The 16,499-nt window shown below is 42.2% G+C and overlaps 1 protein-coding gene across 1 annotated transcript in view; it reads left to right on the top strand.

Annotated features, from left to right (window-relative positions):
• COMTD1 (catechol-O-methyltransferase domain containing 1) overlaps positions 1–14,605 on the top strand; it is a 43,495-nt gene extending 28,890 nt beyond the window's left edge. Inside the window, exons 6-7 of the mRNA XM_082266859.1 lie at positions 4,053–4,189; positions 14,284–14,605. Coding sequence (XP_082122985.1) covers positions 4,053–4,189; positions 14,284–14,436 — 290 coding nt within the window. The 3' untranslated portion in view covers positions 14,437–14,605. The remainder of the gene's footprint in view (positions 1–4,052; positions 4,190–14,283) is intronic.
• The last annotated feature ends 1,894 nt before the right edge of the window (positions 14,606–16,499 follow it).

The raw sequence follows: 16,499 nt of genomic DNA, 5'->3' as shown, positions 1-16,499 counted from the left end.
CCTCATCTAACCTAAACCCTATTGAGAACTTGTGGGCCCTCCTTAAATGGGAGAATTACAGTGAATTAAAACAGTACACCTCCCTCTCTGAACAGTGTCTGGGAGGCTGTGGTTGCTGCTGCACAAAAAGTTAATCATCACCAGATCAAGAAACTCAAAGAATCCATGAATTGAAGGCTTATGACTGTTCTGTTGAAAAGAAGGCTGGCTATATTGGTCACTGATTTTATTTTTTATTTTTTTTTTTTTATTTGTAAATTTTGAGTTGTTTGGATATTATCCTTACTTTAAGGCTCGGTTCACACTGCCGCGACCTGAAAGCCGTGCGACTTGCAGTAGGGATGCACCGAAATGAAAAATTTGGGCCGAAACCAAAAATGCAAGATGCCCTTGGCCGAAAACCGAAACCGAAAATTACTTTTTTCCCCAAATAATTTTAAAATAGATAGAAGAGGGGCATACACCAAAAACAGGCAGCGACGTACACCTGTCGCTGCCACCCTCTCACAGTATATGTACTGTGATGGGTTGGCAAGTGGTTAATTTAATTACCAATGGTATTAGTATTATGCAGCATGAGGGGGTTAAGGTATTGTCACTGCTGGTCACTGATGCATTAGTGACCGACCAGTGGCAGTTAATTAACCCCTTTGTGCTGCATTAGTGCAACCAGTATCAGTGTTAATTAACACTGGTTGCACTGATACTGGTTGCACTAATGCAGCACAAAGGGGTTAATTAACTGCCACTGGTCGGTCACTAATGCATCAGTGACCAGCAGTGACAATACCTTAACCCCCTCATGCTGCATAATTAATACTAATACCATTAGTAAGCTGCCTCAGCGTCCCTCTCGTCAGTACACCCTCCCCCTCCCCCCCGCCTCAGCGTCCTCTCCTACTCACTGTGCTCCTCCGGTGTCCTTCATTCAAAAGACGCGCCTCTGGCCGGCGGCCCGCCTCCCGGTGATGTCACTACTACTACGATCTGTCCATGAATGAAGTGACATACCGGGTGGGAGGGCGGGCGAGTGGCCGCTAATAGCTGTAAGGATGTGAGAGCTTCACTTCACTTCACTTCCCTGTCAGAGGAGATACATGCCTGACAGGGAAGTGAAGCTCTCACATAGTTACAGTTATTAGCGGCCGCTCCCCCCGCCCTCCCGTCCGGTGTGTCAGTTCAGTTCATTCATGCACATCGTCCGCTGACAGGGAAGTGAAATGAAGCTCTCACATACAGCTATTAGCGGCCGCTCGTCCGCCCTCCCGCCCGGTCTGTTAGTTCATTCATGAACAGATCGTAGTAGTAGGGACATCATTGAGAGGCGGGCGGCCGGCCAGAGGCGGGACTTTTCAAACCTGCGATGCGCCCTCCTCCTTCCTCACGGCGGCCATTAATTTCGGCATTTTTAACCCATTTTCAGCCGAAATGGGATAGGCCCATTTTCGGCCGAAAATTTTGGTGGCCGAAATTTCGGTGCATCCCTAACTTGCAGTTCGACTTTGCCAGGGGACTTGAGTATTACTCTGATAAAACTATAGAAGAGAAGAGATTAAAAGTCGGATAGAAATATCCTTGAAGTAGTACAGGAACCTTTTCTGAAGTCGGAGCGACTTCAGTAGTGTTAATTAAGACAGCTTTCATTGACTAACATGGGATTTTACATGTCACGCGACTTGGGCTCTCACAAGTCGGATCCCAAGTCGTGGCAGTGTGAACCGAGCCTTAAAGGTGAAAATAAACAAGTGAGATGGTAAAATGTTTGTTTTTCATTTAGTTGCAAAATAATTGTGCACACATAGATATTCTCCTAAGAAAGCCAAAAGTATACTTTTACTTTCTTAAATATTCAGGTTTGAGGTTTATTAACATTTTGGATTGACCAAGGGCACTGTAGTTGTTCAATATTAAAGGTAATCCTTAAAAATACAACTTGCCTAATTGTGCACACATTATAGTTTTTGTTTGGAGTATAGCTGAACAGTAAGCAAAAATAAGGCAGTATGTAGCTAGACATTAATAATTACTCACTGGGGTATTGTGTATGTAAGGGCCCTATTATTTTGCCTTCTAAGAATATTAACATATGTGTCAGACTATTCTTGAAATATTGACACATCTGTAATACATTTTTTTTTTAGATACTAGGTAGACTGGTATCTGAAAATGTAGGTTTTCTATGGTTTTAAAAGTATATTGTAAGGGTCTGTTCATTTAGAACGACCTCTACCCATTCTATTTAAAAGGTATTTTGGAGTTTTTGTTGGAATTGATGTAGAGAAGGATCTTGTAGGATCCAATTCTAAAGAATTGTTTTTCAGCTGACCGCTAATAGGGTAAGAGTTAGGTGTCCGGAGCTATTAGAGAATTCTTGGTCATCCTGTCCAACTAACCCTAGTACTGCCCACTCAAGGGTAAAATGGAGAATAAATGGTATTTTTTTATTAAAGCTGTATGTGCATTTCTGCAGCCAGATTGAAATATTCTTACCTTAGTATGTCCAGAGTTTCTATACTTAAGTAGACTCTGTAACCTTGCCCATCCAGGGCACAGTGGCTTGTCAGTGTAAAACCGGTATACCACCCCCCCAGCCACTATATACTCTTTCTTGCACTCCCCCCCACCTCTCCTTTTGTGGCTGCCATAGCAAAGCATGTGATGCTTCCAGGTATGGGGGTGCAAGTGACCTTCTCCCATAATGCCTTGCTCAGGCCTAATGGCCTCAGCATTGTCACATAGCAGAGGGTGAGATGTTACTTCGCCCTTTGAGCTTCAACACCAGCCAACATTAACTATTTTTGTAGTATCTGCAACAGGGTTATCACACATTGGCTCTGTCAAGTTGCCCTGGCTGGGTTATCCTTAAAGTGATACTAAGCAAACACACACTGGTAAATTTACATTCACCTTTCTCTTTCTGTATATAGATGATGGCACTGTAACTTTTTTTAATAAAAAACATTAAATACCTTTTTCCTAATCAATATGCAGCTGTCACATGACCCAGCTCTTTCCCAACCTGTCTGTAGGAAAACAGTGGCAGGAGGAACTTCTAGTCTTCTGCTGCTGATCACAGCTGTAAAAATAAATAATTCATATTATTATTTTTTTAATTGTCATACAAGTATATATTTGAAATTAAATATTGATTATTTTTTGGCAATAACATGGTGTGGGCAGACTTCTGCCAGTCACAGGCTGTGTTACGCCTCTCCAGCCTATGTCTTTGAATAAGAGGGAGGCGAAGCCTCCGTCAATCAAGATGTAATCTCCAACCCCCTGGTTAGGAGAGAGGGAGAAGGCTGTCATTTACCACTGTGTGACTTTAAAGTCCAATATACTGCTCAGATGTGATAGGAAGGACATGCTCAGGGTAGAAAATACTCTGAAAACTGAGCATGTGCACTAGATGACAACGCTGCTCTGCAAAACCTCCAGCTGCAGTGGGGACATTTTTCGGTTAAGGTGCATACGAGAGTGATAGCTGCCTTTCATCTGAAAATGATAGCTCCCCAGCTGTATCTAGTTTTACATTTCTGTGTCAAATCCTAGTAAAAAAAACGAATAAGCAAATGAAAATTGGAGAAAATTTGGAATTCCTTATTGTTCCTATTATTATTTCCTATTACTATTATCTTTTATTCTCTAAACATTTTACTTTTCACTGGGTCAATGACTAGAAAGCATCAAAAGAACAGCCAGGAAACTAACATTTTCTGAAGGAAAGGTTATCCCCCATTTTTTCACTTGACAAAGAACACTTTATCACTTATTCAGCAAAGTCATTTAGAATTTTACGGCAGCTGCAGTAAAATCTGGATTGTATGGTTATTGTCACACATATGATTAATGAGAATGTTGTGAGTTGTAAAACTCTTCATCATCGTTTTACGAATACCTCGTTATTCAAAAATTGCTGGTGTGAGTAGGATCCTATAATGTCAGATCCTATAATCTTAAACAAGTTTGTCTAGTTAAAATAAATCAGATCAGTTTGTAAAAGTAGTGTTTAAAGGTTTCAGTGCTTTAAAATGTTCTATTTTTGTGTATAGATGACCTACTCTCTACTGGACAAGCTGGTACATTTGACCTCATTTCCATCAATATGGCTGATCAACAGAATTGCAGAAAATGCTATGAAAAATGTCTGCGTCTCTTGAGGAGTGGAGGAATACTAGCTATAGATGGGGTATGTTAAAGTACCATTGCTGTAACCGTACACATTATAATTTTAATTAGTAAGAGTGTTCATCTCAGAAGATGGTGGAAGTTCAACTCTAAGACTCGGTTCACACTGGGGCGGCACGACTCTGTACTACTTCGGGGGCGACTTGTGCATTCCCATGCACCACGACTTCGGAGCAACTTGCAAGGACTTCACATAATGGAAGTCTATGCAAGTCGCTCCGAGGTCGCCCCGAAGTAGTACAGGACCCTTTTTCTAAGTCGGAGCGACTTGTGTCACTCCTATTAGAACGGGTCCTGTAGCAGTGCATGGACCGCGAGGGAGCGCGACTTGTCACGGAGTGAACGGAGTCTTAAGCAACAAAAATTGGTATCACTTTTCTTAGGGTTATCATCCACCCAGTCTTGAACCAGTCAGCTTTGTTAGAAAAGCACCAGACAATCACATTTAGGCTCACTTTAGTGAAGTCAAAACTTCAAAAATAGGTACAAATTAAGTTTAAATTCCCATTTTGAATATTTTATGAAAAAATAAAATGTAACTTTCCCAGATTTGTTTTTGAAATCTATCTGAAATGTGAGAAAGAGAGGGCATCAAGATGGCTCAGACACTATGGAATAGGATCCACACCTGTGTTTTATAGATGTCTATTTGCAGAGTGCTCAGTTAGAGTTGGCAAAGGCAGCCAATGGGTAAACAGAAGGTTGTGAATGCATACCTTTTGTGGGTTCAAAACCAGCTTTAGAACAAGGATTCAGGTCTACTACTTTGACTGAAAGGAAAAGTTCATGGGAGTATGATGGAGGGCCATGGCCTACACAGTTGAGGGTGAGACTGTAGCTTAAAAGAGAAGTATGAAATGTGTTTTTAATCATACTTACCAAGGTGGATGCATCATCCCCCCCAGCACTTACTAGAGTGCTGGGCTGTGGAGGGGGTGGGAGCGGCTGGCTCAGGCTCTCAGCGGCTCACTGACTGAGAGGCTGAGCCGGGTACTAGTCCAGGCATGTGGGCAGATCCTGACTACGTGGTCGCGATTTTTCCTGAGCCTGGACCGACTCTGTGATGTCAGCCGACAGCATGAAAGAGTGTGTTGGCGAGGCAACAGATTCATGTGTTTAATCTGCCAGCTTGATGGCAGGAGGGCCTTTGGGCCACAGGTAAGTTTGTGGCAAGGATTGGTGTCATGGCAGCTGCAGTTGAGGGTCTTGCCATTTTCTGTTGCTTCAGGGGTGAGTTTCAAACTATAGTCTTAGCCAACTTTAGGGTCTCTGGCATCTATGTCCCCTATTCAGTCTATTCCACTGAGGGTGCAGGTCAGGCTAGGAGTCCACCGTGACTCCATCTAATCTGCAGAACAAGGAGAGAAAAATCTCAGCCACTGCACACCATACAAGCTCAGCGCATAATAGGTGATAACAGCCTAAACCCCCGTACTTACGATAAGAAATTCGGAAGGGGAATTTCGTCCGACGACCGATCTGCCGATTTTCGGATTGTTAGTATGGTGCTTTTGACAGCCGACTCCGACTTTTCGGCTGACAAAATCCTGATGTGCAGGCATTAAAATTTTTGTCTTCTGTCAACACACGTCCGATTTTCATCTCATTAGTACAGATTTCGACGGGGAAAGATCTTATGAGCAAGACCAGGCATGCTCAGAGACTAAAGAACACATAGAAAGCAATCCAACACATGACATCACTTCTGAAGTAGAATTCTGTCGTACGGGAAAATTTGTGTGCAGTCTAGAGCACATTCCAACCAACAGACACCTCTCTGGACAAAAGACGGACGACCGGTCGGCGGAAATTCGTAGCGTGTATACGGGGCTTTAACCTAACTCCATGCAGGCCACACCCTCCAACATGTTTTGCCCCACCCACAGGGCTTGGTCATGAAGGTAAGGAAAATATTGGGGTTTTTTTTCCAAATTTTTGGTCTTTTTTTCATTTATTGCAAAAAATCAAAATGACCAGTGGCGATCAAATACCACCAAAAAAAAAATGATACAAATTTATATTGCGTACAGTGTTCATGACAGCGAAATTGCCAGTGAAAGGAGCGCAGTGCTGAATAACAAAAAAATGCCTGGTCACAAAGGGGGTAAAACCTTCCGGAGCTCAGGTGGTTAATCCTGCATGATAACAAAAAAGATTCCCTTAACTGCCCTCTGCCCCTTCCCTGCTGCACATGTAATACAAATATTTTGTATGGCAATGTAGTACAGGAGGGGAGAAACTGGGATGTAGAAGGTTGTATGGATTCTCTCCTTTCGGGGTAGAGGCCTAGCCTGGAGCTGAGGCCTGTGGTCCTCGAATCAAAACTAAAGAAAATCTGATGCACCACAATGCCCCCTCCTCCCACTTTGCTGGATTTTAATAAAGAATTTCCCTTACATAGGACTGCTTACTATTTATATGGACTGTGATGAAGTTACTGCTACCATATCTTGAAATTGTATTGTTATAGTCCATTGCTATGGACTGTTTGCAACTATTTAACCACTTAAGCACCGGAGGATTTGGCTGCTCAAAGACCAGGGCCTATTTTGCGACTCGGCACTGCGTGACTTTAACGGACAATTACGCGGTCGTGCGACACTGTACTTTCTTTTGGTGGTATTTGATCACCTGTGCGATTTTTACTTTTTGCGCTATAAACAAAAAAAGAGCGACAATTTTGAAAAAAAAAAACAATATTTTTCACATTTTTTTTATATGAATTTCCCCAAAAAAAAAAAAAATTAAAAATCAAAATTTAACATTTTAGGCCAATTTGTTTTTTGCTACATATTTATGGTAAAAAAAATCGCAATAAGCGTTTTTGGATTGGTTTGCGCAAAAGTTATTGCATTTAATAACTACGGGAAAGATTTATGTCATTTTTAACTAGTAATGGTGGCGACTGCGACATTGCGGCGGACAGATCGGACCCTTGACTGCCTTTTTTACACTTATGGGGGTACCAGTGACATTACTACAGTAATCAGTGCTATACATATGCACTGTTACTGTAAAAATGACACTGGCAGAGAAGGGGTTAACTTTATTGGTGATCAGTGGGTTAAATGTGTCCCTAGGGGCGTGATTCTAACTGTGGGGGGGGGGCGTGGCTTGTGATGTAACCGCAGAGAAATACGATCCCACGTAGCAAGATCGTATGATCTCTGCAGTTACATCAGGGAGAATGACAGGCGGCTTTGTTTATATCAGCCGTCTGCCTTTCTCCCTCTCCAGCGGGAGATCACGAGTGGCCGGCGGACATCAGAGCCGCCGGTCACTCGCGCGGGGATGTCAGGGAACGAGCGGGGACGGGAGCGCTCGCCCCCTAGAGGCTCGTGGGCGAGTGACATACCGGTACGTCACTTTGCCCAGGAGGCAAGTGGTTAAGTTAAGTAGTTAGTTGCAAAAAAAAATGTATATAATTTGTAAATAATATTTTGCATGTTTTTCATTGGTTGTTATGATTGGTTTATACATATTCATACTGTCTCTTTAATTTGTAGATTTTTAGTTGGCTGCCTTAATACCTAAAGAACTTTTAAGATGCAGTCGCTATTCCACTTGCTTCAGTCAAATTTTTAAAGCTAATAAACGTGCAAACATTGACTATATTGCAGCGTACCAATTCTTGGATGTGATCGCTATCTTCATTTTTTTTTTTTTTTTTTTTTACTTTTTCCTTTATTTTCAAATGGTGATCTGGCTAGTAAGTCTGTGGTTTTTCAAAAGAACAAGCTCTTCTGCATGTACCAGTTAAAGGGATAAGAGAAACTTTTTAACACTGATAGGGGTGCATACAATGATCAGCTTTTATTTCTGCAATCCTTTATCCCAAAAGGAACAAAACTGTTTTTTCTAAATTAGTTTGGCTTCAATGTGTTAGTGTATCTAAATCTGCTAGTACATCGAACACTCCCCTTCCCCCATGGCAATGCTGCTGTCCATTGGTGCGCCCTATGCTCCTTCACAGTGGGGGTGCTCTAATACAGGAGGTGTGTTACTGGCCAGATCACCAGGTGAGAACAAAGGGAAACACGCACAAAAGAAAACCAATGCAGCCACCACATCTAATGATCGGTAAGCGCACAATATAACATTTTTGGTTTTTAATTTATTACCACTTGAAGTTTAGCTTAAAAAAAAAAAAAAGAAAAAACTTCCTACAGCTTTAGTCATATTACCTGTAATGAAGAATGCCCCACATCTTTTCAGGCAGCTTGATTCTAGGGAAAACTTCACTGCAGGGATGCCCGTCCTCTTCCTGTGTCTGAACTTCTAGTGCTGCAATGGTTAATAGGTGTTCAGGCAGAACAGCAGTACAGAAGATCTGGTTCTTTCACTGATTACACTGCCTGTAACAATAATCAGCAATCTGTGAATGGGTGAGATTCATACACAGGTTTCTCTCCTCATTCACAGATTTTATTCAATGAAAGAAATTCTCTCAATGAAGGAAAAGGAAGGAAGGGGCATCAGACCATCTGTACTGCTGTTCTTCTTCTTAAAGAGGTGAAGCTGTAACCCATTGTAGTGCCAGAAGTTCAGAGACAAGAAGAGGACCGGCATCCCTGCAGTGAAGATTTATCCAGGATATAAAAAACCTGCTTAATGTGGGACATACTTCTTTGCTGGTAAGTGATGTGACTAAGGCTGTAGGTTTTTTTTTTTTTTTTAGCTAAACTTTAACCACTTTAAGACCGGAAGGATTTGCTCCCTTCCTGACCAGGCCCTATTTTGTGATTCGGCACTGCGTTATTTTAACGGACAATTGTGCGGTCGTGCGACACTATACTTAAACAAAATTTACATCCTTTTTTTCCCACAAATAGAGCTTTTTTTTGGTGGTATTTGATCACCTCTGCGATTTTAATTTTTTGCGCTATAAACAAAAAAAATAGCGACAATTTTGAAAAAAAAAATATATATATTTTTCACATTTTGCTATATGACATTCCCAAAAGAAAATATTTAAAAATCAAAATTTTTTAACATTTTAGGCCAATTTGTTTTTTGATACATATTTTTGGTAAAAGAAATCGCAAAAAGCATATTTTAATTGGTTTGCGCAAAAGTTATTGTGTCTACTAACTACATTAAAATTTGTCTTTTTTTTTTTACTAGTAATGGCGGTGATCTGCGATTTTTTTGCGGGACTGCAACATTGCAGTGGACAGATCTGACCCCTAACTGACTTTTTTGACACTTTTGGGGGGACCAGTGACATTACTACAGTAATCAGTGCTAAAGATATGCACTGTTACTGTAATAATGACACTGGCAGGGAAGGGTTAACAGTATAGGTGATCAAGGGGTTAATTGTGACCCTAGGGGAGTGATTCTAACTGTGGGGGGGTGGGGGGGGCTTCTAAAATGACAATAGAGACATGTGATCCTATATAGCAAGAATCACATGGGCTCTATGATTATTCCAGGGAAAAGAACGGTCGGCTGTGTTTACAACAGCTGACCGTCCTTCTCTCTCAGTGGGGAACGATTGCCGGTGTCAGGCGGCAATCGGAGCCGCCTGCCCGCTGCATTGCCTTCCCCGCTGATGAGCGGGAGCGCACTCGCCCCCTAGCTGCCACCAGGCGACCAACGTATACCTGCGTCGGTTTGCCTGGGAGAGCCACACTGCTGCTGTATATATGCGGTAAGCGGTCAGCAAGTGGTTAAGTGCTTGTAAAGCCTCAAGGTTTTTTACCTCCTTGCATTCTAGGTGCTTTAGCTCCACCCCCCCCCTCCTTTTTCTTACCTGAGCCCGATCCGATCCAGCGATGTGCACGAGTGCAGCAGCTCCAGCCGCTTTCTCTCTCCTCATTGGACAGATTGATAGCAGCAGGAGCCATTTGCCATTGTCAATCAAATCCAGTGATGCGGGGGGCGGGCCGAGTCCCACTTTCTGCATCAATGAATGCAGCAACGGGACTCAGGAGCAAGCCCGCACGGTTGATCCAATGGAAAGCGGCTTTCCGTGGGGGCACCAGATGAAGAGTAGGGCCCTGAAGCGCCGGGGGGGGGGGAGCACCCAAGAAGAAGAGGATCAGGGCTGCGCTGTGCATAATGATTGCACAGAGCAGATAAGTATAGGCAGTTTGTTGTTTTTATATACAACCCCTTTTAGCTTTCAAGGATAAGTTTTTTTTAAAAAAAATAAATCAATAAGTGCACATTTTTTTGCAGGTAAAAAAAAATATGCATGTACAATTTTTTTTTTCTGTAGGAGTATGGAAATCATTGCACCAGTAATCAGCAGATGGTGGGTGCAAAGCAGGGCTCCTGCAGACTGTCAATGTAAGTTGTCTGCTCGTACCTCGTATGGGAAGGCAGATAACACAATGAAAAGAAGAATCAATGAACTACCTAGAGCGCCTTTACAGCGCCCTGCCAGTTCATTGATAAGTACAACCTGTCAGCCGCAAAGGCTGTCAGTACTTGTAGTTCATTCATTCACAGAACTCTGTGGATGAATGATGCAGCTATGTGGGCGGAGCCCGCACGGCTGCACTTTTTTCAAATAGCGACACCGGGGAGAGGATCCCTGACCCACTGTCACAGAACGGGGGATCAGGGAGCCGTTGCAGGAGTGGGAACATGTTACATGTTTCACCATAAAAGTGGGTGCAACATGTAACATGTCCCCAAAGGTATCCTTTAAAATGAATTGTGTTGAGCTGCGTGGTGCTGACAGGGTCACTCATGGCTCAAATTGAAGCTGATTCAGTAGGAATCAGTCAAGATACGATTTGTCTATGGCCAGCTTAAAAGCAGCTTTTCTTCCATTTTATATATATTTTAGGTATATTGTATGCAGGTAACCTGAAAAGCTGCCAAATTCCTACTGCAAGAGAAATGAACACAAGCCGTGACAGGTTTCTCCGATTCCTTAAGCTGTTCACGGAATACTAACTGTCTGCCTTTATACTGTACAAGGACGATGGTTTTGAGTGTGTAAAACACCTAAAGAGAAGTAAGGTCAAAGTGTTTTTTGTTTTTATTTGGCTATACTTCACTTCTCTTTTGGGTCACAGAAGTAGACTTACTTTAGTTCCTCATTCCTATTTTTGTAAATATTTTATTATATCCTTTCATATGTAAAGTAGTGAGTGTACAGCTTGTATAACAGTGTAAATTTGCCGTCCCCTCAAAAAAAAACTCAACACACAGCCATTAATGTCAAAACCGCTGGCAACAGAAGTGAGTACACCCCTAAGTGGAAATGTCCAAATTGGCCCAAAGTGTCAATATTTTGTGTGCCCACCATTATTTTCCAGCACTGCTTTAACCCTCTTGGGCCTGGAGTTCATCGGAGCTTTCCAGGTTGCCACTAGTGGCAAGCCCCCCGCCCTGGGGATGTGGATAAGACAGATAGGAGCCAGCTTAAGGTTTTTATAGCCTTCTTTACATATTCGTGTTACCCCAGTTTAGATATTTGGAGACTATTGGCAATAAACGTCACCGACCCTCTCCTCTCTGAGTGGGCTATATCTGTGACATTCAGGCCATGGATTTTCATGAGTCCATATTATAATTGGAATCAGTGTCCATGATTCCTAGTAATTTTAGTTCCTGGCTCCTCTGGTCTCACCTCCCTTGTTTTTCTTTGAATACATTTATTGCAAGGATATTACAGAGAAATTAATCTAAAACTCCAGATGAAGCAATTTTGCGAAACATTTTGAGTGTTCTAGCTCAATAGATTCTATCTATTACATGTACTTGTGGTGAACACATCGACAGATTCCATCGTAGGACAGCCTCACCCACCTGTCTTCCCTGACGGATCACTGTCATGTGGATCTCATCACAGATAACCATGCAATAATAATTTTATCTATGTGTTTATGTATACTGTATTTGTGTTACATTGATTGTCAATCACAGAACTGCTGGCATATGGTTGCCTTACAGGCGTTGTGTTTGTTTTTAAACATATAATAATAAAACGTTTATTTTTATCATATTATTGTGCCGATAAAGTCCATGTTTTGTCCACTAACCAACTCAACCCTAGTTAAAAGGATGTGGCACTTTTCTACTTCCTAAACGCATCCAGAGAGCCGCAATCTGGGAGTGCGACTATTGGATCCAAATTATCCAGCACTACCTTAACCCTCTTGGGCATGGAGTTCACCAGAGCTTCACAGGTTGTCACTGGAGTCCTCTTTCACTCCTTCATGACGACATCACAGAGCTGGTGGATGTTAAAAACTTTGCACTCCTCTACCTTCTGTTTTAAGGATGCCCCACAGATGCTCAATAGGGTTTAGGTCTGGAGACATGCTTGGCCAGTCCACCACCTTTACCCTCAGCTTCTTTAGCAAGGCAGTGGTCGTCTTGGAGGTGTGTTTGAGGTCGTTATGTTGGAATACTGCCCTGCGGCCCAGTTTCTAAAGGGAGGATATCATGCTCTGCTTCAGTATGTCACAGTACATGTTGGCATTCATGGCTCCCTTAATGAACTGTAGCTCTCCAGTGCTGGCAGCACTCATGCAGCCCCAGACCATGACAGTCCCATCACCATGCTTGACTGTAGGCAAGACACATTTGTCTTTGTACTCCCCATCTGGTTGCCGCCACACACGCTTGACACCATCTGAACCAAATACATTTTTATTTTGATCTTATCAGACCACAGGACATGGTTCCAGTAATCCATGTCCTTAGTCTGCTTGTCTTCAGCAAACTGTTTGCGGGCTTTCTTGTGCATCATCTTTAGAAGAGGTTTCCTTCTGGGATGACAGCCATGCAGACCAATTTGATGCAGAGTGCAACGTATGGTCCTAGCACTGACAGGCTGACCTCCCACCCCTTCAACCTCTACAGCAATGCTGGCAGCACTCATATATCTATTTCCCAAAAACAACCTCTGGATATGACACTGAGCACCTGCACTCAACTTCTTTGGTCGACCATGGCGAGGCCTGTTCTGAGTGGAACCTGTCCTGTTAAACCGCTGTATGGTCTTTGCTGCCGTGCTGCAGCTCAGTTTCAGGGTCTTGGCAATCTTTTTATAGCTTAGGCCATCTTTATGTAGAGCAACAATTCTTTTTTTCAGATCCTCAGAGAGTTCTTTGCCATGAGGTACTATGTTGAACTTCCAGTGACCAGTATGAGAGAGTGAGAGAGATAACACCAAATTTCACACACCTGCTCCCCATTGACACCTGAGACCTTGTAACACTAACGAGTCACATGACAACGGGGAGGGAAAATGGCTAATTGGGCCCAGTTTGGACATTTTCACTTTTGTTGCCAGAGGTTTAGCCATTAATGTGTTGAGGTTTTGTGATTTAGAGTGTGTGTGTAAGTGTGTGTGTGTGTGTGTGTGTGTGTGTGTATGTATATATATATATATATATATATATATATATGTGTGTGTGTGTGTATATGTATATATATGTGTGTGTGTGTGTGTGTATATATGTATGTATGTATGTGTGTATATATATATATATATATATATATATATATATATATATATATATATATATATATATATATATATATATATAATAATTTTTTTTTTTTTTTTTTTACACAGTAGATTTTTACACACATGTGAGAAGTGTCAGAATTTGCCTGGTATTAAGGTGGTTGAACATGTGAACATGGAGATCTGCCATTCATATAGACATGAAGAACATTCTCTAGTTTCTCTAATTTTCTTCCTGATAGTCTGATCTTCATACTACCCACCCTGCAAATCCCTGTGGTCACTTGTAACCTAGTTTTCAGGTTCTGGCCGTTATCTAGCCTGCAAATGAGCAGGCTAGATTACTTCAATCTCTCTACTCTGCCAATCTGAAACTACTGTGGGGAAAACATACTCTAATCTGCATCTCAATTGAATCATACATGCGTGGGCAGCTACAAATGTTAAAGTAGGAAGATTGCAAAGGATGGCTTCCAATAGTCTGCGATCCTTCCCAGGAGCACTCTAAAAGCCATGATCAGTTTGGCTGCTAGGGATCATGGGAAAATATTGTCAGTTTTGCCATAGCAGCAGTATTTCTAGAACAGCATTGACAGTTTACTGAATGATTTTTTCCTACTGAGAAGTTGTCCATTCAAGTCTTTTCTACTATTTTGCAGGTCCTGTGCAGTGGAGGTGTACTGAGAATGAGCCCCAAGACTGAGTGTGTACAGGGAATGCATCAACTGAATGAAGCCATCCTACGAGACGCTCGTATATTTTTAAGTATTCTACCTCTTGCTGATGGACTGATGTTATGTTTTAAACTTTGATCCAAAGTTTATTTTTTATTTCCTCAAACTAGATGCTGTATGTACTTTTAATATATTTAAAGTCAAAGTCCTAAAGCTGTGCCAGCCACCTACTGTGATTATAATGAGCTTCAACGGCAAGAAGTGGATTTTTACATAAGCCAGTGAATGAGCAGTAATATAGAAGCGAAGATCATGACCAGCACATAGGGAAATTTCCCTGCAGCTGGTTCAAGGAGGTAGATTTCTTTGAGTTGGGCCTAAGTTTCACTTTTCATATCTCAGTTAGGCCCCTTTCACACTTGTGCGACTTGTCCTGCAACTTGGGATTGCAAAATCGCATTACAAGTCCTACCCCCTGATTTCCAATGAGTACCGTTCAAATATGTGCAACTTCAAGTCACATCGACCTCAACGTAGTCCCTGCACTACTTTGGCCTGACATTGATATGACTTGATGTTCATAGACCTCAAGATTACACAGTCATTGCTTCAAATCCAGTCAAAGTTGCAGCAAAAAAATCACAGCAAAGTCGCGCCACTTTCAGGTCGCACAAGTGTGAAAGGGGGCGAACAGTTATTGCATTGGTTACTTCTTAAGGCTCCATTCACACTTGTGCGACTTGTCATGCAACTTTGGACATCATAGTTGCACGACAAGTTATTACCCGTGTTTTCCAATAAAAACAATTCATATATAGTGCCTTGCAAAAGTACTCACCCCCCTGGACCTTTTACCTATTTTGTTACATTACAGCCTTAAGTTCAATGTTTTGTTAATCTGAATTTTATGTGATGGATCAGAACACAAAAGTGGTGAAGTGAAATGAGAAAAATATATACATAAAACTATTTTTTAGAAATAGAAAAGAGAAAATTGGCATGTGCGTATGTATTCACCCCCTTTGTTATGAAGCCCATAAAAAGCTCTGGTGTAACCAATTACCTTCAGGAGTCACATAATTAGTGAAATGATGTCCACCTGTGTGCAATCTAAGTGACGCCTGATCTGTCATTACATATACACACCTTTTTTGAAAGGCCCCAGAGGCTGTAACACCTAAGCAAGAGGCACCACTAACCAAACACTGCCATGAAGACCAAGGAACTCTCCGAACAAGTAAGGGACAATGTTGTTGAGAAGTACAAGTCAGGGTTAGGTTATAAAAAAAATATCCAAATCTTTGATGATCCCCAGGAGCACCATCAAATCTATCATAACCAAATGGAAACAACATGGCACAGCAGCAAACCTGCCAAGAGACGGCCGCCCACCAAAACTCAGACCGGGCAAGGAGGGCATTAATCAGAGAGGCAGCACAGAGACCTAAGGTAACCCTGGAGGAGCTGCAGAGACTGGAGTATCCACACATATGAGGACAATAAGCCGTACGCTCCATAGAGTTGGGTTTTATGGCAGACTGGTCAGAAGAAAGCCATTACTTTCAGCAAAAAACAAAATGGCACGTTTTGAGTTTGTGAAAAGGCATGTGGGAGACTCCCAAAATGTATGGAGAAAGGTGCTCTGGTCTGATGAGACTAAAATTTAACTTTTCGGCCATCAAAGAAAATGCTGTCTGGCGCAAACCCAACACATCACATCACCCAAAGAACAGCATCCCCACAGTGAAACATGGTGGTGGCAGCATCATGCTGTGGGGATGTTTTTCAGCAGTCGGGACTGGGAAACTGGTCCGAGTTGAGGGAAAAATGGATGGTGCTAAATACAAGGATGTTCTTGAGCAAAACCTGTACCACTCTGTGCGTGATTTGAGGCTAGGATGGAGGTTCACCTTCCAGCAGGACAATAACCCCAAACACACCGCTAAAGCAACACTTGAGTGGTATAAGGTGAAACATGTAAATGTGTTGGAATGGCCTAGTCAAAGCCCAGACCTCAATCCAATAGAAAATCTGTGGTCAGACTTAAAGATTGCTGTTTACAAGCGCAAACCATCCAACTTGAAGGAGCTGGAGCAGTTTTGCAAGGAGGAATGGGCAAAAATCCCAGTGGTAAGATGTGGCAAGCTCATAGAGACTTATCCAAAGCGACTTGGAGCTGTGATTGCCGCAAAAGGTGGCTC

Source organism: Pelophylax lessonae (assembly GCF_965119305.1).
Source record: "Pelophylax lessonae genome assembly, chromosome: 9".
NCBI classification, from domain to species: domain Eukaryota; kingdom Metazoa; phylum Chordata; class Amphibia; order Anura; family Ranidae; genus Pelophylax; species Pelophylax lessonae.
Note: the sequence above shows the minus strand (reverse complement) of the source record. Positions and strands in the feature narration are given on the sequence as shown.